The sequence below is a fragment of the Schistocerca nitens genome, chromosome 6, assembly GCF_023898315.1.
Source record: "Schistocerca nitens isolate TAMUIC-IGC-003100 chromosome 6, iqSchNite1.1, whole genome shotgun sequence".
Classification (NCBI taxonomy): domain Eukaryota; kingdom Metazoa; phylum Arthropoda; class Insecta; order Orthoptera; family Acrididae; genus Schistocerca; species Schistocerca nitens.
In genome coordinates this window covers 288,252,185-288,272,255 of record NC_064619.1, presented here as the reverse complement: position 1 = coordinate 288,272,255, position 20,071 = coordinate 288,252,185, and the positions used below count along the sequence as shown (strand labels likewise).

The 20,071-nt window shown below is 39.1% G+C and overlaps 1 protein-coding gene across 1 annotated transcript in view; it reads right to left on the bottom strand.

Moving 5' to 3' along the window:
- Positions 1–4,149: 4,149 nt before the first annotated feature.
- The window catches only part of LOC126262293 (nucleoporin SEH1), a 150,464-nt gene continuing 134,542 nt past the window's right edge, over positions 4,150–20,071 (bottom strand). Inside the window, exon 8 of the mRNA XM_049958820.1 lies at positions 4,150–5,547. Coding sequence (XP_049814777.1) covers positions 5,376–5,547 — 172 coding nt within the window. The 3' untranslated portion in view covers positions 4,150–5,375. The remainder of the gene's footprint in view (positions 5,548–20,071) is intronic.

The following is a 20,071-nucleotide window of genomic DNA, read 5'->3' as shown; positions in this document are numbered from 1 at the left end:
CGTAATAATACAGGACTCTTACTATTAGATAACAGTCCAGGCGGCCAATGTTGTCATTTTTAAAGTAATGCCCACAGGACTGTGGGCACAAGTACACAGAAAATAAACTATTTTTTGTAATGATTACCCTGTACTCACCTGACCAGAAATCCTGGTTTCATGTTATGACCAAGCAACCAGAAGAAAATTAAATATTTTTGTCATCTTTTTTTATATTTCTCAGGAAAATTTGATGTGGCAAAGTTGAAATTCATAACCCAGCACACCAAAACCTTAAGGAAAAATTATTAGAAATGCTTCCAAAGCTTTATACTGAACTTCTTTCTGGTCACCACATGACTCCTTCAATTAACTATTGATATTACTATTCCACTGTTGATACTTTATTTGAGCATCACGAAACAAAGATATATCATAGTTCTATGTGAACTGATATATAAGAATCTCACTTCACTAAACATTACCATTCTACAGGTGGTCATGGGTCAGACATATTCTATGTATTATGACTTCCAAATTTCCTGCAGCAACACCATTAAGGCTTTGAATGAAATAATCCTCTATGTATCAAACCAACGTGTTCGAAGAGCTTTCTGAAATGGTAATAGGGGGTTATATCTGTTGACTCACAATACACCACAGCATCTTCTGTTGCAGACAGGCTGTGTTTGTTCTTTTCCTGAGAGGAATTTGCTATCATTATGTTGTATTCTCCCTGATAAGTGTGCAGCAGTGTGTAACATTTTCCCTTTACTATTACTTTATACACGGGGTGGTGATAATTAAAGTTTAACTGCTTGAGAAAAAAAAAAAAATGAGTGAGTGTACGACAATGCAACTTTGTGGAAACATTTGTAAGGTTATGCAGAAGAGACATAATGAATAAACCATTGAAAGAAATATATTTTAATTTCCACATGAGAGGGTAACATTTGTTAATTGTATACTATGTAAATGTTCCAGGTTACAAATGTTGCTCAATGGGATGATCATTGTATCCATGGTAGCCTGGAGGTTTGTATGGACACCATTTCACAGTTATTCGCAGTGCTTTTCAAATGGTGTGCTTTGCAATGTTCTGCTCTTGTGGCACAGCTCGTTTGCCACCTGAAGATCAAACATTGTGTCCAGCATTCTCAGCATTCCTTTAACGCACTGATACTTGTGAAGAGCAGCAGCACAATTGCTGTTGTTTTGATAAAGCAGCTTTATGCGTAAGGCTCTGCTGACCTTGTCCAGTCCCATGTTGACTGTCTTCAGCTGTAATGTACAATGGCCCTTGAGTTTCAACCCTATGTCGCCATACTAGTACCTAATGGCAAGTCAAGACACTAGCAACACAAATCCTGCAATGCACAGTTTGAAAATCATTCCTAGCAAGTTCGGTACCCATACAATAAATAACTTTCCATCTACACTGGCTCAAGTAGTTAAGTGGAATTATAACCACCCTGTATGTTTTTTATTAGTAGCAAAAACATTCAATAATTAGCTGGAAATCAGAACCACAAATTAAAGACACTAAACACCAAACATTTATTAATTGAAAGAGCCTTACTGATGTTTAATAAACAGAATTTACAAAATTTCCATAAAATCAAGCCCATAAAGCAGTCATCAACATATCAACAGTGATATATTCACATTTCTAGTAAGTACCAATTTTGTTTTATATACAGAACAATTAAATTTTAAAATATTAAGTAACAGCCTTACAAAAGTCACACTTACATGTACCTTTCACAAATTAAGACAACATCACAAAAAATCAAGGAAAAAAATACTGTAATAATACTGGTTTTTAAATATTTGATATTTTGTTATTGCTTTAAAAACACAGACACAACAATCAGAACTGAGATCATTTGAATTCACACAATTTGTAATTAGCTTTGTAAAATTTTCAATAATTTTGTTATTTGTAGAGAAGATAAAAGTGAAACAGGTGCCCAGTAACAGGATGACAGTAGTTCACATTCATTACCATATTAGCCAAATATTTCCTTGGTGGGTGGACTGGGTGCACTCAGCCTCATAATACTAATTGAGGAGCTACTTGAGTGAAAAGTACTGGCTTGAAGGTCTGGAAAATTGGCAGTGGTTGGAAGAGTGGTGTGCTAATCCCATGCACCTCCATACCACATCTGATCACATTGGCAGAGGATGACACAATGATCGGTCAGTGTTGTAAGACCTGCCAGGGTCAGTTTGTGGAGCTTTGCCATTTTATAAGCAGCCCAAATACACTCCCCAATGTTTCCCTAAAATTTGGCCATGAAAAATTAGGAGGCTTTCTGTGCAAGTTTACAAACACCGGGATATTTTTGCATAATAGAAACTACAACATTAGTTTTCACTTTTCAGTTTGAAATGAAGCAAAAATACTTCAAGTGTTTAGAAATTAATCATTGTTGAAAATGTAATCAACTTCAACGGCTGACGTTTCATTTATGTCTCGAGTATTATCAGGTTCACGATTTCGTTACATTACACAGCAGGACAGGATTAGTTTTTCTCTATCTAAAGTGTAAAATTTAGTCTTTTTCCTATGAGTGACGATGTCAACAGAAAAATCATCAAACTCCCAAATACAGTAGAATTATAATGCAAATTTCAAACTTGCAGTTATTCATTATGTGAAGAGTACATCTAATAGAGATAATGGCCAAAAGTATAACTTGGTCCAATGTAATGTGTGGTGTCAACCACATTTTAGTATGATCTGCATATTAACATTTTGTCAAGAGAACCCTACATTTTTTTGTGTCATCAGTCTTCTGGCTGGTTTGATGTGGCCTGTCATGAATTCCTCTCCTGTGTCAACCTTTCCATCTCAAAGTAGCACTTACAAACCTACCGAGGGTCAAAGCTGCAAAATAACCTGAACTTGAAACTCGGCTTCTTTCCTTTGTGCCAGATTAAAGAAGATGGGCTACCTATCCCTTGACAAATAATCTTGTTAAAGATCTTGGAAATTGCAAGGACTTTTAACATACCTCAGTAAAATATCATTGGAATACTGGCTGTGCAGCGGTTTATGTGTAGAACTGTCCTCTCTTTCTGTTGGAGTACTACACTAGCAGAAAAATTGCCCTAAGAATTTGTGAATAGGCAGATGTGTTGCTCAGTACATTCTGTACTAGTGATGGTTGCCTTTAAAAGCCAACTTACATCTGAAGTACAGAATAAAATTGCTGCAGTGAAGACTGATTTAGTCATTATAATTGGAGGTATGACTTAAAACCTGCTGATGTTTGATGTCATCATAAACACAAACTATTCCAAAATGTTTTTACACAGGGATTATGTACTCATTACATCTGGCAAGATTAAAAAGCCATCAGTCAACCTCGTGTGTGAAAGGATTACCTCTTCATGGCCCACATCACCAGATTCAGTAGCCAACATGTTAAAATAGTGTTGTGTATCCAGTGTCTTGGATGGCAGTGAGCACATTGTACTTTGGAGGAAGAGTGCCAAAAATACTGACAGTAAGGAACAGAAAAAATAAGTAAGTTAACAGTGACATCAGTAAAAACTGTGATAAAATGGCTGGCATTTCTGTCTAATTTATCTATATGACAATACAAAAAATGTGATTAAGAGTGATTGTTCTTTGAAAAGCTTTTGTAGGTGGGTAATGTGATGTAAATTTTTCTCCTGACTTATTGTCTCCCCCCCCCCCCCCAGCATAAAAAGGGGTGGGGGGGGGTCATGGCTTATACTCAGGCCAATATGGTGCATGTTTTAATCTAAATTTCTGAGAGAGGCAGGGGGAGGGCACTTCAATAGAAGCTGTTGGGCAACAATAATTATGCACACTCCACATTTGTCTTGTGTCCAGATACTAGAAAGTAATTTCTGTGAACTTTCTATGCATGCAAGAAAAAAGAAAGAGAAGAAGTAAGACTATAGCTGAGAAATAAGAGAATTACAAAGATATATTAATCAAAACATGAATGAAAAGGTTACTGAATGGTAGGAACAAAAAAATGATAAAATATGGAGAATTAATTTAAATATAATGAAATGTTTCAGTTTTATCTAAAAATGATTCTTGAACAATAATATTTTATCTTATTGGTCTGGTGAATAGCATGAGCATCATATGGTAAAAATGAATCTTCCATTCATATGGAAGCTAGATATAAGTGAATTGTATTTTTAACAACAACTCAGTGAAAAATCTTGTACCTTGAATTAATTTATTTTTGAGTTGAGATCATGAATAGGGAACTCTGAATTACAAGGTGCCATACCAGCTGTTTAAAACTACTCAAATTAACTTTTGACTTTACAGGTATTTGATAATACATACACTATTTGACTCATCATCAATCACTAACCAGCTGAAAGAATTCAGTCTTGTATATTTACATGATTTAATAAATCTCTTTCAGATACAACGGTTTTTATGGCCACCCTTATCTAACTACTATCAGTGGACACAAGCTTTGAAGAAGAAGAAACAGATTGGTCCACTTGTTTCCTAGAACATAACCAGTTCTTGAAGTGATTGATATTCAAAATAAACAGAGTTACTGTTTCCAGGGCTTTATTGTGGATGTATATCTGTTTGAAATTTCATATTAAAACTTACATAATGCTTTGAAACAAAATTCAAAATTGTTAACCTGATGTTACTTTGCTGCTTGGTGTATATTTCAGCCATTTAAATCTACAAGATCATCTAATAATTCCACTTTTAATGTGTTGAGAAGTTTAGAGAAATAAGTAAACAGTGACTTTCACCAGGATTGGTACATCTGATGATGATGATGATGATGATGTTTAAGATAATAACATAAGACAATAACAACTCAGGATTATTTCATAAAGAAATAGTGTCAAAATGTTAAAATATAATTACTTGTTGGTAGTCATGTTTATTTGGTTGATCTGTAAGGAAGTTGTTAATGGTGTTTAAGAGTGGGAGATTGGACAAAGGTCTGAAAATACTATTACAATTGGTAAAAGAAAACCACTGTATCAGTGAAGAAATTAAATAGGATCATAGTTCTGAATATACTAGCAGCAAAATTCAGTCTTTTATACATTTCTCAGAAACATGCATATGTTTGCTGAAAACAATGCCCATCTCAGTCAAAGGATGATGACTAGTTTAGCAGTTGACCCTCATATCCTGAACATGAGAAATTTAAAGCTATTTGCCTTATAAAAAATCTATTATTTAATTATTGAGGAGTCATAAAATATTCACAAATTGTGGGACGAATACAGATGTCTTACAGGCTGAAACAGCACTACTTGTACTGCATTTCCCACCAGTATAAAATATTATTTACATCAGCATAAATAATATGTGGAAGTCTAAGAGGTGTAGACATGTAGAAGACGTCATTACACATATCAGTCTATTTCTTGAAAGGCCTTGTCTTGACAGCTGGTGGAGGCGGTGGAGGGGGATCAGATCCCAGCCAAGTCATCTTCTGGAATCTCCCCTTCATCACTGGTGCCTGCCACTTACTGCCAGAATGTGTGGATACTGTATCATCAGATGGTCGTATGGAGGCTGCTCCTGGTAAACTAAATAAACACATCAAATTGTAACTTCAAAACACTACGAACTGACATTCCCTGACAGCACTTCACTACCAATAATTATCAGTCCAGTAAATGTAAATAATACTGCTCTGTCTTACAATACATTGCCATGCTCTGAAAGACTCAAACATAAATAATAAAGCACAACCAATAACAACTTTTGAGGCAAGGAAAGTACATCTAACACTTTATTATATAACAGTTCCAGTGTAGTAGTCAAGTGATTCTGCCTAGCATTCTTTAATTTGATTTTTCAACACAAAGCATACAGTTGGCAGGATCAAAACAGTCAGACATATCCATCAGTATATCATTTATGGAGACAGGAATGAATGCACACATAAAATGTAATAATTAAGTTTTCATTTCTTCACTCAACACAGTTGCTACAGTGTAAGCTCAACAGGGGTATGTGAAGAGTGGGATCACTTCATTTAAAACCCATGACCTTTCAGCTAAGTTCTGATTATTCATTTTCAAGTGGTACAACTACAAGGAGCTTGATAGTAGTGTCCATTTGTAGCCATGTTATGAGACAAGAATTCACTTCTGCCTAGTCTATCTCTGTACACAAGCATAGCAGCTAATTTTTCTTTTTTCCCCATGAAGTCTGTGCACACTGCAGCTGCACTAAAGCTAGGTTTTGGACCAAATTTATGGACCAGTTATGGTTTTTATTGATGTGGTTGTATCAAATTTTAATTTCAATTGTTTGTTTTGAAGTAGGATATCAACAGCTATGAGCATGGGGGCCAACAGAGGTATTCTCAGAAAGACCAATGGAAATTCATATTCAACCTAAATTAATGTTTCAGTATAAAACCAATGCAACACCTTGAACATTCCCTTTGATGCTGTTATATTATATATATTCCATCTGACAGAACTAATAATTTCCACACATAATATGCAATGACAGTCTTAAACAGTGGAAAGTCTAGGATGAAATAACAATAATATTAGAAGGATAGACTGCTGTTTACCACACTGAGGAGGCACTGAGGCACAGGTAGACACAATGAAAAGATTGCTGAACTTTTAGCTTTCGAACAAGAACTTCGTTCTTCAGAACCAGAAAACACACACACACACACGCGGTTCCTGTCTACGGGCACTCAGGCCTGACTGAAGGCTTTGCCTGTGTCTAACAAGGGCTGCAATCCTGACTGAATGTGGGGCTAAGGATACGACATTGGGTGGAGGACGGATAGTACAGTAGGGGTGGGGGAGGATGTGCTGAAGTGAGAGAGAGCAGGATAGAGCTGTCAGGTGCAGAGGCAGGAGGCTGTGTTGTGTGGGAGAGACAGGGAGACAAGAGATGCAGAGAAAGGGAAAAAGACTAGTAGGTGCAGGTGGTATAAAGGAGAGCATAGAGGCGAAGTGGAAGCAGGAAAGGTGTTGGAGGATAGGGACTAGGAAAGGGTGAAGCCAGGGCAGTTACGAGAAAGAAGGATACACTGTAGGGAGCATTTCCAACTGCATACAAGCTGCTGTTGTTAGAAAGGACTCAGACGGTGCAGGCTGTGAAGCAGTCACTGAAGTGAAGCATATCTTGTTGGGCAGCTTGTTCAGCAACTGGGTAGTCCAGGTATCTCTTGGCCACAGTTCGGTGGTGGCCATCCACGCAGACAGACAGTTTGTTAATTGTCATGCCCATATAGAAAACAGCACAGTGAGTGTAGATCACATGACTGCTTTCACAGGTTGCCCTGTCTTTAATGGGGGTAGGAGATGCCTATACAGGACCGGATGTTTGCGACAGGTCTTGCACCTAGGTCTATTGCAGGGCTATGAGCCATGAAGCAAGGAGTTGGGAGCAGGGATGGACAGGTATATTGTGTGTATTTGGTTGGCAGCGGAATACCACTGTGGGAGGGGTGGGGACAAAAGAAGGTAGGTATTCCTCATTTCAGGGCACGGCAAGAGGTAGTCAAAACCCTGGTGGAGAATGTGATTCAGCTGCTTCAGTTCTGGATGGTACTAGGTCACAAGAGGAGTGTTTCTTGCCCTGGACAATGGGCATGTCGCAGGTGGTAGGTGACTGGAGAGACAAGGCATGACACATCCATTTCTGGGCTAGGTTGGTAGGGTAACTTCGGCCTGTGAAGCCTTCAGTGAGACCTTTGGCATATTTAAAGAGCGACTACTTGTCACTGCAGATGTCGCAGCCACAGGTCGCTAGGCTTCATGGAAGGGACGTCTTGGTTTGGAATGGGTGGAAGTTGTTGAAGTGGAGGTATTGTTTGAGACTTTTACGTTTCACGTGGACGGAAGTACTAATGTAGAGGTCAATGCCATGGAAGCTGATTTGTTGGGTTGAGGAGGTCCACGTGAAATGAATGGAGGAGAAGATTTTCAGGTTTTAGAAGAATGTAGACTGGGTGTCCTCACCCTCGATCCAGATCAAGAAGATGTCATCAATAAATTTCAACCAGATGGGGGCTTTGGGATTCTGGATGGTTAGGAAGGATTCCTATTGATGGTCCATGAATAGGTTGACATTGCTGTACCAGGGATTTGTTTGTAGATGATATCCTCAAAGGAGAGGTAACTGTGAGTGAGGATATAGATATGATTGTGACCAGGAAGGAGGGTGTAGGTTTGGAGTCACTCTGACGGTGGGATAAGTAGTGTTCAATAGCGGCAAGTCCACGGGCATTGGGGATATTAGTATAGAGGGAAATGGATCAACAGTTATGAGCAGGGAGCCTGTAGTAGAGGAATAGGAACTGTGAAAATTCAGTGCAGGAAATGTTTGGTGTCTTTTATACAGGAGGATAGGTTACAGGTAATAAGCTCTAGGTGTTGGTTCATGATGGGGCATTCTGTTGGTTGGCTTTATGGAAGGTAGGAGTGCGGGGAGTGGTGGGGCGTGAGGCGAGGCGAGAGAGAGAGAGAGAGAGAGAGAGAGAGTTCCTCCATCCATCCATGATCCACCCCCCGTGCCCCAAATCAACCCTTGTTAACTTTCCAGAATTTCCTAACATCAAGGCTATCCTCACCATTATCCCCAAATACCACAATGTGAAAACAACCTTACATCTGCAGAAATAACCATACTCCAATACCTAAAAACTGATCCCAACCTTATAATACTATTTGCCAACAAAGGTTCCACTACTGTGGATATGAACCACAGGGACTATCTGGCAAAGGGTCCCTGCTAGCTTTCAGGTACCACCAACAAATCCTGCTACAAAGACCCCCTTCCAGAAATCCAAAGGGTCATCATCCCTCCTCAAATCCTTACGTCCATAGATTAGATTAGATTAATACAAGTTCCATGGATCATGAATACGATATTTCGTAATGATGTGGAATGAGTCGAATTTTCCAATACATGACATAATTAGGTTAATTTAACAACATACTTAAGTTAATATAACAACTTTATTTTTTTGTGTTTTTTTGTTTTTCTTTATTTTTTTAATATTTTTTTTCTTAATTTATATCTAAAAATTCCTCTATGGAGTAGAAGGAGTTGTCATTCAGAAATTCTTTTAATTTCTTCTTAAATACTTGTTGGTTATCTGTCAGACTTTTGATACTATTTGGTAAGTGACCAAAGACTTTAGTGCCAGTATAATTCACCCCTTTCTGTGCCAAAGTTAGATTTAATCTTGAACAGTGAAGATCATCCTTTCTCCTAGTATTGTAGTTATGCACACTGCTATTACTTTTGAATTGGGCTTGGTTGTTAATAACAAATTTCATAAGAGAGTATATATACTGAGAAGCTACTGTGAATATCCCTAGATCCTTAAATAAATGTCTGCAGGATGATCTTGGGTGGACTCCAGCTATTATTCTGATTACACGCTTTTGTGCAATAAATACTTTATTCCTCAGTGATGAATTACCCCAAAATATGATGCCATATGAAAGCAATGAGTGAAAATAGGCGTAGTAAGCTAATTTACTAAGATGTTTATCACCAAAATTTGCAATGACCCTTATTGCATAAGTAGCTGAACTCAAACGTTTCAGCAGATCATCAATGTGTTTCTTCCAATTTAATCTCTCATCAATGGACATACCTAAAAATTTGGAATATTCTACCTTAGCTATATGCTTCTGATTAAGGTCTATATTTATTAATGGCGTCATACCATTCACTGTACGGAACTGTATGTACTGTGTCTTATCAAAATTCAGTGAGAGTCCGTTTACAAGGAACCACTTAGTAATTTTCTGAAATACAGTATTGGCAATTTCATCAGTTAATTCTTGTTTGTCAGGTGTGATTACTATACTTGTATCATCAGCAAAGAGAACTAACTTTGCCTCTTCATGAATATAGAATGGCAAGTCATTAATATATAATAAGAACAACAAAGGACCCAAGACTGACCCTTGTGGAACCCCATTCTTGATAGTTCCCCAGTTTGAGGAATGTGCTGATCTTTGCATGTTATGAGAACTACTTATTTCAACTTTCTGCACTCTTCCAGTTAGGTACGAATTAAACCATTTGTGCACTGTCCCACTCATGCCACAATACTTGAGCTTGTCTAGCAGAATTTCATGATTTACACAATCAAAAGCCTTTGAGAGATCACAAAAAATCCCAATGGGTGGTGTTCGGTTATTCATATCATTCAAAATTTGACTGGTGAAAGCATATATGGCATTTTCTGTTGAAAAACCTTTCTGGAAACCAAACTGACATTTTGTTAGTACTTCATTTTTACAGATATGTGAAGCTACTCTTGAATACATTACTTTCTCAAAAATTTTGGATAAAGCTGTTGGAAGGGAGATTGGACGGTAATTGTTGACATCAGATCTATCCCCCCTTTTATGCAAAGGTATAACAATAGCATATTTCAGTCTATCAGGGAAAATGCCCTGTTCCAGAGAGCTATTACACAGGTGGCTGAGAATCTTACTTATCTGTTGAGAACAAGCTTTTAGTATTGTGCTGGAAATGCCATCAATTCCATGTGAGTTTTTGCTTTTAAGCAAGTTTATTATTTTCCTAATTTCAGAGGGAGAAGTGGGTGAGATTTCAATTGTATCAAATTGCATAGGTATGGCCTCTTCCATTAACAGCCTAGCATCTTCTAATGAACACCTGGATCCTACTATATCCACAGCATTTAGAAAATGATTATTAAAAATATTTTCAACTTCTGACTTTTTGTTCGTAAAGTTTTCATTCAATTTGATGGTAATACTGTCTTCCTCTGCTCTTTGTTGACCTGTTTCTCGTTTAATAATATTCCAAATTGTTTTAATTTTATTATCAGAGTAGCTGATTTCAGACATGATACACATACTCCTGGATTTTTTAATAACTTTACTTAATATAACACAGTAGTTTTTATAATGTTTGATAGTTTCTGGGTCACTACTCTTTCTTGCTGTCAGATACATTTCCCTTTTCCGGTTACAAGATATTTTTATACCCTTAGTAAGCCATGATTTGTTACAAAGTTTCTTACGAGTATATTTAACTATTTTCTTGGGGAAGCAGTTTTCAAATGCATTTACAAAAATGTCATGAAATAAATTATATTTTAAATTGGCATCAGGTTCACGGTACACCTCATCCCAGTCTAACTGCTGTAGGCTTTCCCTGAAATTTGCAATTGTTAAATCGTTGACTGAACGTACTACTTTGGAGGACTGTTTAGTATTGCTGAATGGAGCTATGTCATATATTGTAACTAGCTGTGCACCATGATCAGAAAGACCATTCTCAACAGGCTGAGCATTTATCTGGTTAAACTTATCTTGGTCTATAAAGAAGTTATCTATCAGTGAGCTGCTATCCTTTACCACCCGATTAGGAAAATCAATAACGGGCGTCAAATTGAAAGAACCAAGTAATACTTCAAGGTCATTTCTCCTATTACCCTCTTTAAGAGAATCTACAGAATATATTCTCTCTCTCTCTCTCTCTCTCTCTCTCTCTCTCTCTCTCTCTCTCCACTCACACTTACCAGACCCCGCACTCCTACCTTCCAAGTTCCCTAAAATCTACAAACCCAGCCACCCAGGATGCCCCATTGTGGCTGATTATTGTGTCTCCAGTGAGAGAATCTCTGCTCTGCCCTCATGGACCAACACCTTCAGCCTATTACCCATAAACTACCCTCCAGCATAAAAGACCTCAATCATTTCCTCCACTGACTTTATAGAGTATCATGTCCTTTACCACCCTGCACCCTGCTCTTTGTCGATGCTACCTTCCTCTACACCAAAATGCCCCATGCCCGTGGCCTTGCTGCTACTAAATACTACATTTCCCAATGCCCGACTGACTCCAAATCAACAACCTTCTTTCTGGTCAACATGACAACTATATCCTCACCCACAATTACCTCTGCCTTGAAGGCATCATCTGCAAACAAAATCATGACAACCTATTCATAGGCCATCTAGAGGAATCCTTCCTAACAACCTAAAATCCCAAACCACTAACTTTATTCAGATTCACTGATGACAACTTTGTGATTTGAAGTGAGGATGAGGACATCCTATCCACATTCCTACAGAATCTAAAATAATCTTCTCCACTCAGTTCAAGTGGTTCTCTTGAATCCAAAAAGCTACCTTTCTCCATGTTGACTTCCACCTTAAAGATGGCTACATTGGCACCTCCACCCGTAACAAACATACCAACCATCATCAATACCTTCACTTCAACAACTGCCACCTATTTCGTACCAAAAAACCGTTCCATAAAACATAGCCACCCAGAGTCATCACACCTGTAATGATGAGCAGTTCCCCTCCAAACTTGCTAAAAGCCTCAGTGAGGCCTTCACAGGCCGAAATTAACCTCCCAACCTTGTCCAGAACCAGATCTCTCATGCCTTGATCCTCTAGTCACCTGCCACCCCCCACATGACCAATGTCCACCCATAAAGGAGCACTGTTCTCATGACTCAGTACCACTCAGGCCTGGAGCATCTGAATCAGTTTCCAACAGGGTTTTGACTACTGAGTAATATCGTAAGTGCTGTCCTCCCCGCCCCTCTCACAATGGTATTCTGCTGACCACTGAAATCCTTTTCCAGCCCTACTCCACATCTGATCCCAATCCCTTATTTCTTGGCTCATATCCGTGTAACAGACCTAGATGCAAGACCTATCCTCATACATCCTCCCACTACCACTTCTCCAGTCCTGTCATAGGCATCCCTTATCCCCTCAAAGACAGGGCTACTTGTGAAACCAGACACCTGATGTGCAAACTAAGCTGCAACCACTGTGCTGCTTTTTATGTGGGCATGACAACTAACATGCTGTCTGTGTGCATAAGTGGCCACCACCAAACGGTAGTCAAGAGGCAGCTGGACCACCAAGTTGCTGAACAAGTTGCTCAACATGTGCTTCACATCAGTGACTGCTTCACAGCCTGCACCATCGGGACACTTCCTACCAACACCAGCTTTTCTAAACTACGTAAGTGGAAACTCTCCACACACTGTATCCTTCGTTATCGTAACTGCCCTAGCCTCAGTCTTCAGTGGCTCCTGTCCTCCACCGCCTTTCCTGCCACACTACAGCACTATGCATACCTTTTATTCCAACACAGCACCTACTGTTCTTTTCTGCTTTCCTACATTTCTCCTCTCCCCTTCTTCCTCCCCGTAACACAGCCTTCTGACTCTACATCTAGCAGTCCTATTCTGTCCTGTGTGTGTGTGTGTGTGTGTGTGTGTGTTTTCTGCTTCTGAAGAGGGACATTTTTGTTTTGAAAGCTGAAAGTTCAGCAAACTTTACTTTTCATTGTGTCTGTCTGTGACTCAGGGCCTCCTCAATGTGGTGAGTAGCAGTCTATTCTTCTCATGTTCTTGTTATTCCAATGACACTCTTGGCAACTTGTGAAGTCTTTCAAGGGTTATATCATCTCAAAAATGTAAAGTATGTCGAAACAGAATGTGTATGTACACGTTTTTGCACCAAGCAGCAGGCGACACTGTAGAGTAATGCCTGAAGGACATTGAGAAGTGTTTGCATAATACACTATCCTGAAAAATCAATTAGCTGAGAATATGTATTCAGTACTAGCATTCAAATTATATTTGATGATGATGAAGATGTAAAAAAACAATATATTCTTATAATTACAGCATCATATAACAAGCAACTGAAATCAAACTTTTAACTAAGACCCTCAAAAAAGATTAAGGTATATATAAATTCTGCTTGTACTCACAAAAATATCTACTTTTTAAATTTGGAATTCAATAAAAGGAAACATTGTAGGGGAATATGGACTGGGATGGGACCTGGATAAATTGAAAGAACCAGAGGTTGTTGAAAGTTACATATTAAACATTAGGCAACAACTGACTGAAACAGGGGAAAGGAATACAATAGCAAATAAATTGGTAAAGTTGAAAGGTAAAATATTGACAGTAGCAGAGGATCAAATAGAAAAAAAGGAAAAAAAAAATACCCAACAGAAATCCTTGGATAACACACAAGATATTGAATTTAATTGATGAAAGGGGAAAATATAAAAATACAACCTTCTTTCATGATTCTTAAACCAAGTGTTAGCAACAATTAAGTTATGGTCTGTGCAGAATTGTACCAGGCAGCTTCCTCTTTCATTCCTTACCCCCAATCCATATTCACCTACTACTTTTCTGTCTCTTCCTTTTCCTAATATCAATTCCAGTCCCCCAGGACTATAGAATTTTTTGCCTCCCTTAACAATCTGAATAATTCCTTTTATTGCATCATACATTTCTTCAATATCTTCATCATCTGCAGAGCTACTTGGAATATAAACTTGTACTACTATGTTAGGCATGGGCTTCATGTCTACCTTGGCTACAATAATGCATTCACAATGCTGTTCATAGTAGCTTACCTGCGTTCCTATTTTTGTATTCGTTATTAAACCTACTCCTACATTACTCCTATTTGACTTTGTATTAATAATCCTGTATTCACCTGACCAAATGGCTTGTTCCACGTGCCACCGAACCTCACTAATTCTCGCTATATCTAACATTAACTGATCCATTTCCCTTTTTAAATTTTCTAATCTACCTGCCCAATTATGGGTTCTGACATTACACGCTCCAATATGTAGAATGCCAGTTTTCTTTCTCCTGAAAATGATGTCCTCCTGAACAGTCTCCACCCAGAGATCTGAATGGGGGACTATTTTACCTCCGGAACGTTTTACGCAAGAGAATGCCATCATCATTTAATCATACAGTAAAGCTGCATGGCCTCGGGAAAAAATCACAGCTGTAGTTTCCCCTTGCTTTCACCCGTTCACAGTACCAGCAGAGCAAGGCCATTTTGGTTGATGTTGTAAGTGCAGATCAGCCAATCATCCAGACTTGCCCCTGCAACTTCTGAACCTCTTCAGGAACAACACATTTGTCTGGCCTCTCAACAGATACCCCTCTGTTGTGGTTGCACCTACAGTACTTCTGTCTGTATCGCTGAGGCACGAAGCCTCCCCATCAACGGCAAGGTCCATGGTTCATGGGGGGGAGGGGAGGGCAAGAGTTAAGAACCAGGTGAAATACCCTCGAACTTAAAAAATGAAATAATAATGCCAATTCCAAGGAAAGCGGGTACTAACTGGTGTGAATATTATTGAAACATCAGTTTAATAAATCATGGATGCAAAGTGCCGACATGAATTATTTATATAAGAATGGGAAAAGCCAGTATAAGTTGAACTGGGGAAGATCAGTTCAAGAAATAAAGTGACAGAAAAAAATTCCATTACCAAAAAATAATTAATGTAGTATAATGGTCTTTTGGGAATACATCTGTTCACGTGACATATTAAGTAAGTAACACTGCGAGATCACAGATTAAAGTAAGCACAAGAAAAACCGTTCCAAATGTCAAATGCTGGCCCATTAATAAACAATGGAACCACCAGAATGTTGAATGCAAGCATGCCAATGAGCATGCATTGCGTCACATAGGTGCCAGATGTCAATTTGTGAGATGGTGTCTGATGACATCCTACACATACTCGATTGGAGACAAAACTGGTGATTGAGCAGGTCAAGGGAACATTTCAACCGTTTGTAGAGCATGTTGGGTTACAACAGTGGTATGTGGGCAAGTGTTATCCAGTTGAAAAACACCCCTTGGAGTGCTGTTGATCAATGGCAGCATAGCATATGTTATCAACAGAATGAGGTACAAATTAGCAGTCAGGGTGTGTGGGATACCCATGAGAGTCATTCAGCTGTTATACAAAACTGCACCCCAGACCCTAACTCCAGGTGTAGGTCCAATGTGTCTAGACCTCAGACATGTTGGTTACAGGTGTTCACCTGGCTGCCTTCAAACAAACACATGGCCATCACTGGCACTGAGGCAGAAATCTCTTTCATCAGAAAACACAACAGACTTCCACTCAAACCTCCAATGAGCTCTTGCATGAGCCACTGAAGTCGCAAATGGTGGTGGTTTGGGGTTAGTGGAATGCATGCTACAGGGTGTCTGGCTCAGAGATGTCCTTGAAGTAACCAATTTGTAACAATTTGCTTTGTTATTGTGGTGACAACTGCTACTCAAATTGCTGCTGCAGATGCAGTACAACACATACAACACACCACAGCCACATACCAGAAATAATGGTCTTCCCTCTCGGTAGTGCCACTTGACTGTCCAGGCCAAGCCTTCCTGTGACCACTGCTATCAGCAATCGTACACAGTGGCTACATTCCTGCGAAGTCTTTCTTCAGTATTGTGGAAGGGGAATCCGGCTCCTCATTCCCGTAATACATCACCTCGTTCAAACTCAGTGAGCTGCTGATAATGGTGTCTTCATCATCTTAAAGGCATTCTTGACTAACATCAACTCGCACATCCAACTAATGCTCATGACCATTACAACGTGTATTTAAAGTAAATCTGATTTTCATTCTCATTGTGGCACTACAAGTGCCAATCTTATGCTCCTAGAGAAAAATTTGAACATGCATCATCTTTCAGATGCAGAAACACCTGCCAACTTTCATGTATCTTACACAACACCTCCTTGGAGTTGGTACTTTTTTCTGTCAGTGTATGTACGGACATGCACAGCAATACTGATACTCAGACTTATCCCTCTTACTTATCGTAAAGAGAGACAGAAGAAAGCAAAATCTACAATTTATATCATTTCTCTATACGCAGAATTCTAGTGAAAATGTTAAATGGACTAAACTCGTTGAAATTCTTAAGGCAGCAGGATAAAATACAGAAAGTGAAAGGTTATGTGCAACTTGTAAAGTTACTAGATGGCAGTTAGACGAGTCACAGGTTGTGAAAGGAGAGCAGAAGTTGAGAAAAAATTAGACAAGGTTGTAGACAATCCCAAATGTTACTCACAACACTTAGCAAGTAGCAGGGAAAACTGAGGAGAAATTTGGAAAGGGAATTAAAGTTCATAGAGAAGAAATAGAAATTTTGCGGACTGTCAATTTAGTAATGGAGGACAGCATGAGGGGATAAAAATTGTAGAGGGAGACCAAGGCTTGATTACAGTAAGCAGGTTCAAACAGATGTAGGTTTCAGTAGTAATGCAGAGACAAAGAGGACCGCACAGGATAGACTAGCATGGATGTGATGCACATGTGAACTCGGCCTATGCTGATTGTGATTTAGCTGGTAGCCACTCTACTCTGGACTCTCATATTTACTGCTTTGTTGTCACTTCCAATGGTTTGTCTACTCACAGCCACACCACTACTACTTCCAACCACTTCTACGTGACATTATCTTGCCACACAATATACTGGCCATGTTAAACTTACTGTGCGAACAGTGACAACATGGACTCAGAATTTCTGAAGTTATGTAAGCAACAAATGAAACAGCAGGGCAAACAGATGCAATAGTGTTACCAGCAAAAGTGAGCAGCTGATGCAGCTTCTTGAGCAGGAACACAAGCAAGCAGCAGTGCCAGCTCCACAGTAGGTACCTATCATCACTTTTGAGGAGTGTGAGGAAATTTGGGACTTCTGCCTACATCATTTCCTGTTATATTGCAAGGCAAAAAAAAAAAAAAAAATCCATTTCAGATTAGCAAAATGCTCTGCTGTTGGCTTCGAGAATCTTGTTCAGAAATTGCAGCCTGCAGCAGATCCTATCTGTGGTGTCACCGCCAGACACCACACTTGCTAGGTGGTAGCTTAAATCGGCCGCGGTCCATTAGTACATGTCGGACCCGCGTGTCGCCACTGTCAGGATCGCAGACCGAGCGCCACCACAAGGCAGGTCTCGAGAGACTGACTAGCACTCGCCCCAGTTGTACGACGACTTTGCTAGAGACTACACTGACGAAGCCTTTCTCTCATTTGCCGAGAGACTGTTAGAATAGCCTTCAGCTAAGTCCATGGCTACGACCTAGCAAGGCGCCATTTGTAACATTGCATGTATCTAAAGAGTCTCACTTGTATCGCCACGATCTCCAGATGGCTCATCAAGAACGATGTATACAAAGGATGGATTAAAGTTAAGTATTTTAGAAGCTACGTACTTTTCTTTATAACATTCATTACGTATCCTGTTTCAGACCTCACTCCATCCTTCGTGAGTTAGCGCGTGCATCTTGGCCGCCTCTTTCAATTAGTGAGCGTAGTGTTGGCAAGTCTGCCGACACGACACTATCAGATTGTCCTTTTCTGTAGTTTGTGGTTTGTTGCCTGAATAAATGTTATGGACAGCAAACTCACAAAACTGTATCTACAATGCATAACACAGTAAGATAAATCACATGCAGCTTGGGTTGCAGAACTGCAAGGTTTAGACAGACACTGTTCCTTTGTTTGTGCAGCAAAATTGCTTATTCATGATATCACTGATTAACCCCAGACAAGTAGGTTTGAACAAAAGCATTATCTGCTTCGGACTCATCTTTGGAAGAGTTCTTTCATTTAGCACAAGCTCCTAAAACAACTATGACTGCACAGTAAACTTTCAAGTAGTTGACATCAATGAATTATGATATACAAAAGTCATCATCCCCAAAATATTCCACAATTAGTCTGCCACTATGGTGGAAAGAGGCATCTATGATAGCTTTTAACTCATCTGCCCCTATGTTGGTAGACACAAACAAGAGCATCCAGATCACCATCAGGCCTCAGCATATGTGACACATCTGAATCACCACTCTTCATCATTGTCTTACCATCCTTATAGTTACAGATTAAGTAAATCATCCCCAACTGCTGAGTCAAGCATGAATGTAAAAAGTGTCCACATTAAGATGTGGAATACTGGACCTGTCACATATTAGACTTCTTGTCAGTATTCATATGAACATGAGCAAGAGGCTGGTATCTTTATCATGGGGCAACAGATAACTCCATGTCATAAAAATTGATAAACAAATGAATGTATCACCACCCAGACTGATGATCCAGCATGGAATTAATGGGCAAGCAATTGAGTGCCAACTAGACACAGGAGTGACAGTGTCACCAGTTGATAGACAAATGTACCAACTCATTGGCACCTCACTACTCTCACACTCTCAAAGACAAGTCATACCATATAGTGGCCAACAAATCCCACTGAGGGGCAAAAATCAGAGTTAAAGTAAGTTACCAGCAAGTGTAATGCACACAAAAGAATTTTTGGAAGTTAGCTCAGCTGTAGCACCTAACTCATTTGGCTTCGACAGGTTCACACCATTTTGACTGAAAATCTATAATTAAGTATCCCTAGTATCAAATGTCATTCCATTTGGTAATTCAGACAAACTGAGTGCTGAATATAAGAAATTGTTTGAACTCAGTCTGTGTTGTGTGCAAAATATCCAACAGCATATATCTTTAAAGCAATCCACCTGATTACACTTCAGCCAGACACGCCCAATACCATTCATTATGCAACGTGCTGCTAAATCTGAACTTCACGGACTACAGAAAATAGTAATCATAGAAATAGGATCAGCCATCCAACAGGCCATTCCAATGGTATCAATATAAAGAGCAAATGGATCCACCTGCATTTGCAGCAGTTTCAAAGCAACAATTAATGTCAGGTGGAAGAACAATCCCAGGTGGGGTCTCTTGTTCAAAAATGCAATTTGATCATTCCATTTAATTTTAATGCGCGATCAAACATGGATTTATATCTGACTCCATGCCACAAGGAGTTACTGACCAATTTAACCTGGGGTAAATACCTTTCAAAGATTGATCTAGACAATCTAAAAAATGTTGCTTTCAGCTTGCATTTTGGTATGTACAGAGACAACAGATTGTCATTCTGCATTACAAGCACCCTGACAATTTTTTTTACTATCTTCAGCATTTAATAAAGGATGTAACAAACTGTACAAATTATCTTGCTGATATCATAGTGTCCAGTCCAATGTGTGAACAATACTTAGCCAATGTGCAAGTGTTGTTCAAGCAACTACAAGAAAATGGTTTGCAATATTGCCTGGAGAAATGAGTGTTTTTCAAATGAGTATGAAGTATTTGTGTCGTATCATTTTTAGAAATGAGCTTTAAACCAACAGCACAGCATGTGGATGCAATAAATAAACTACTGGCACCTAGGA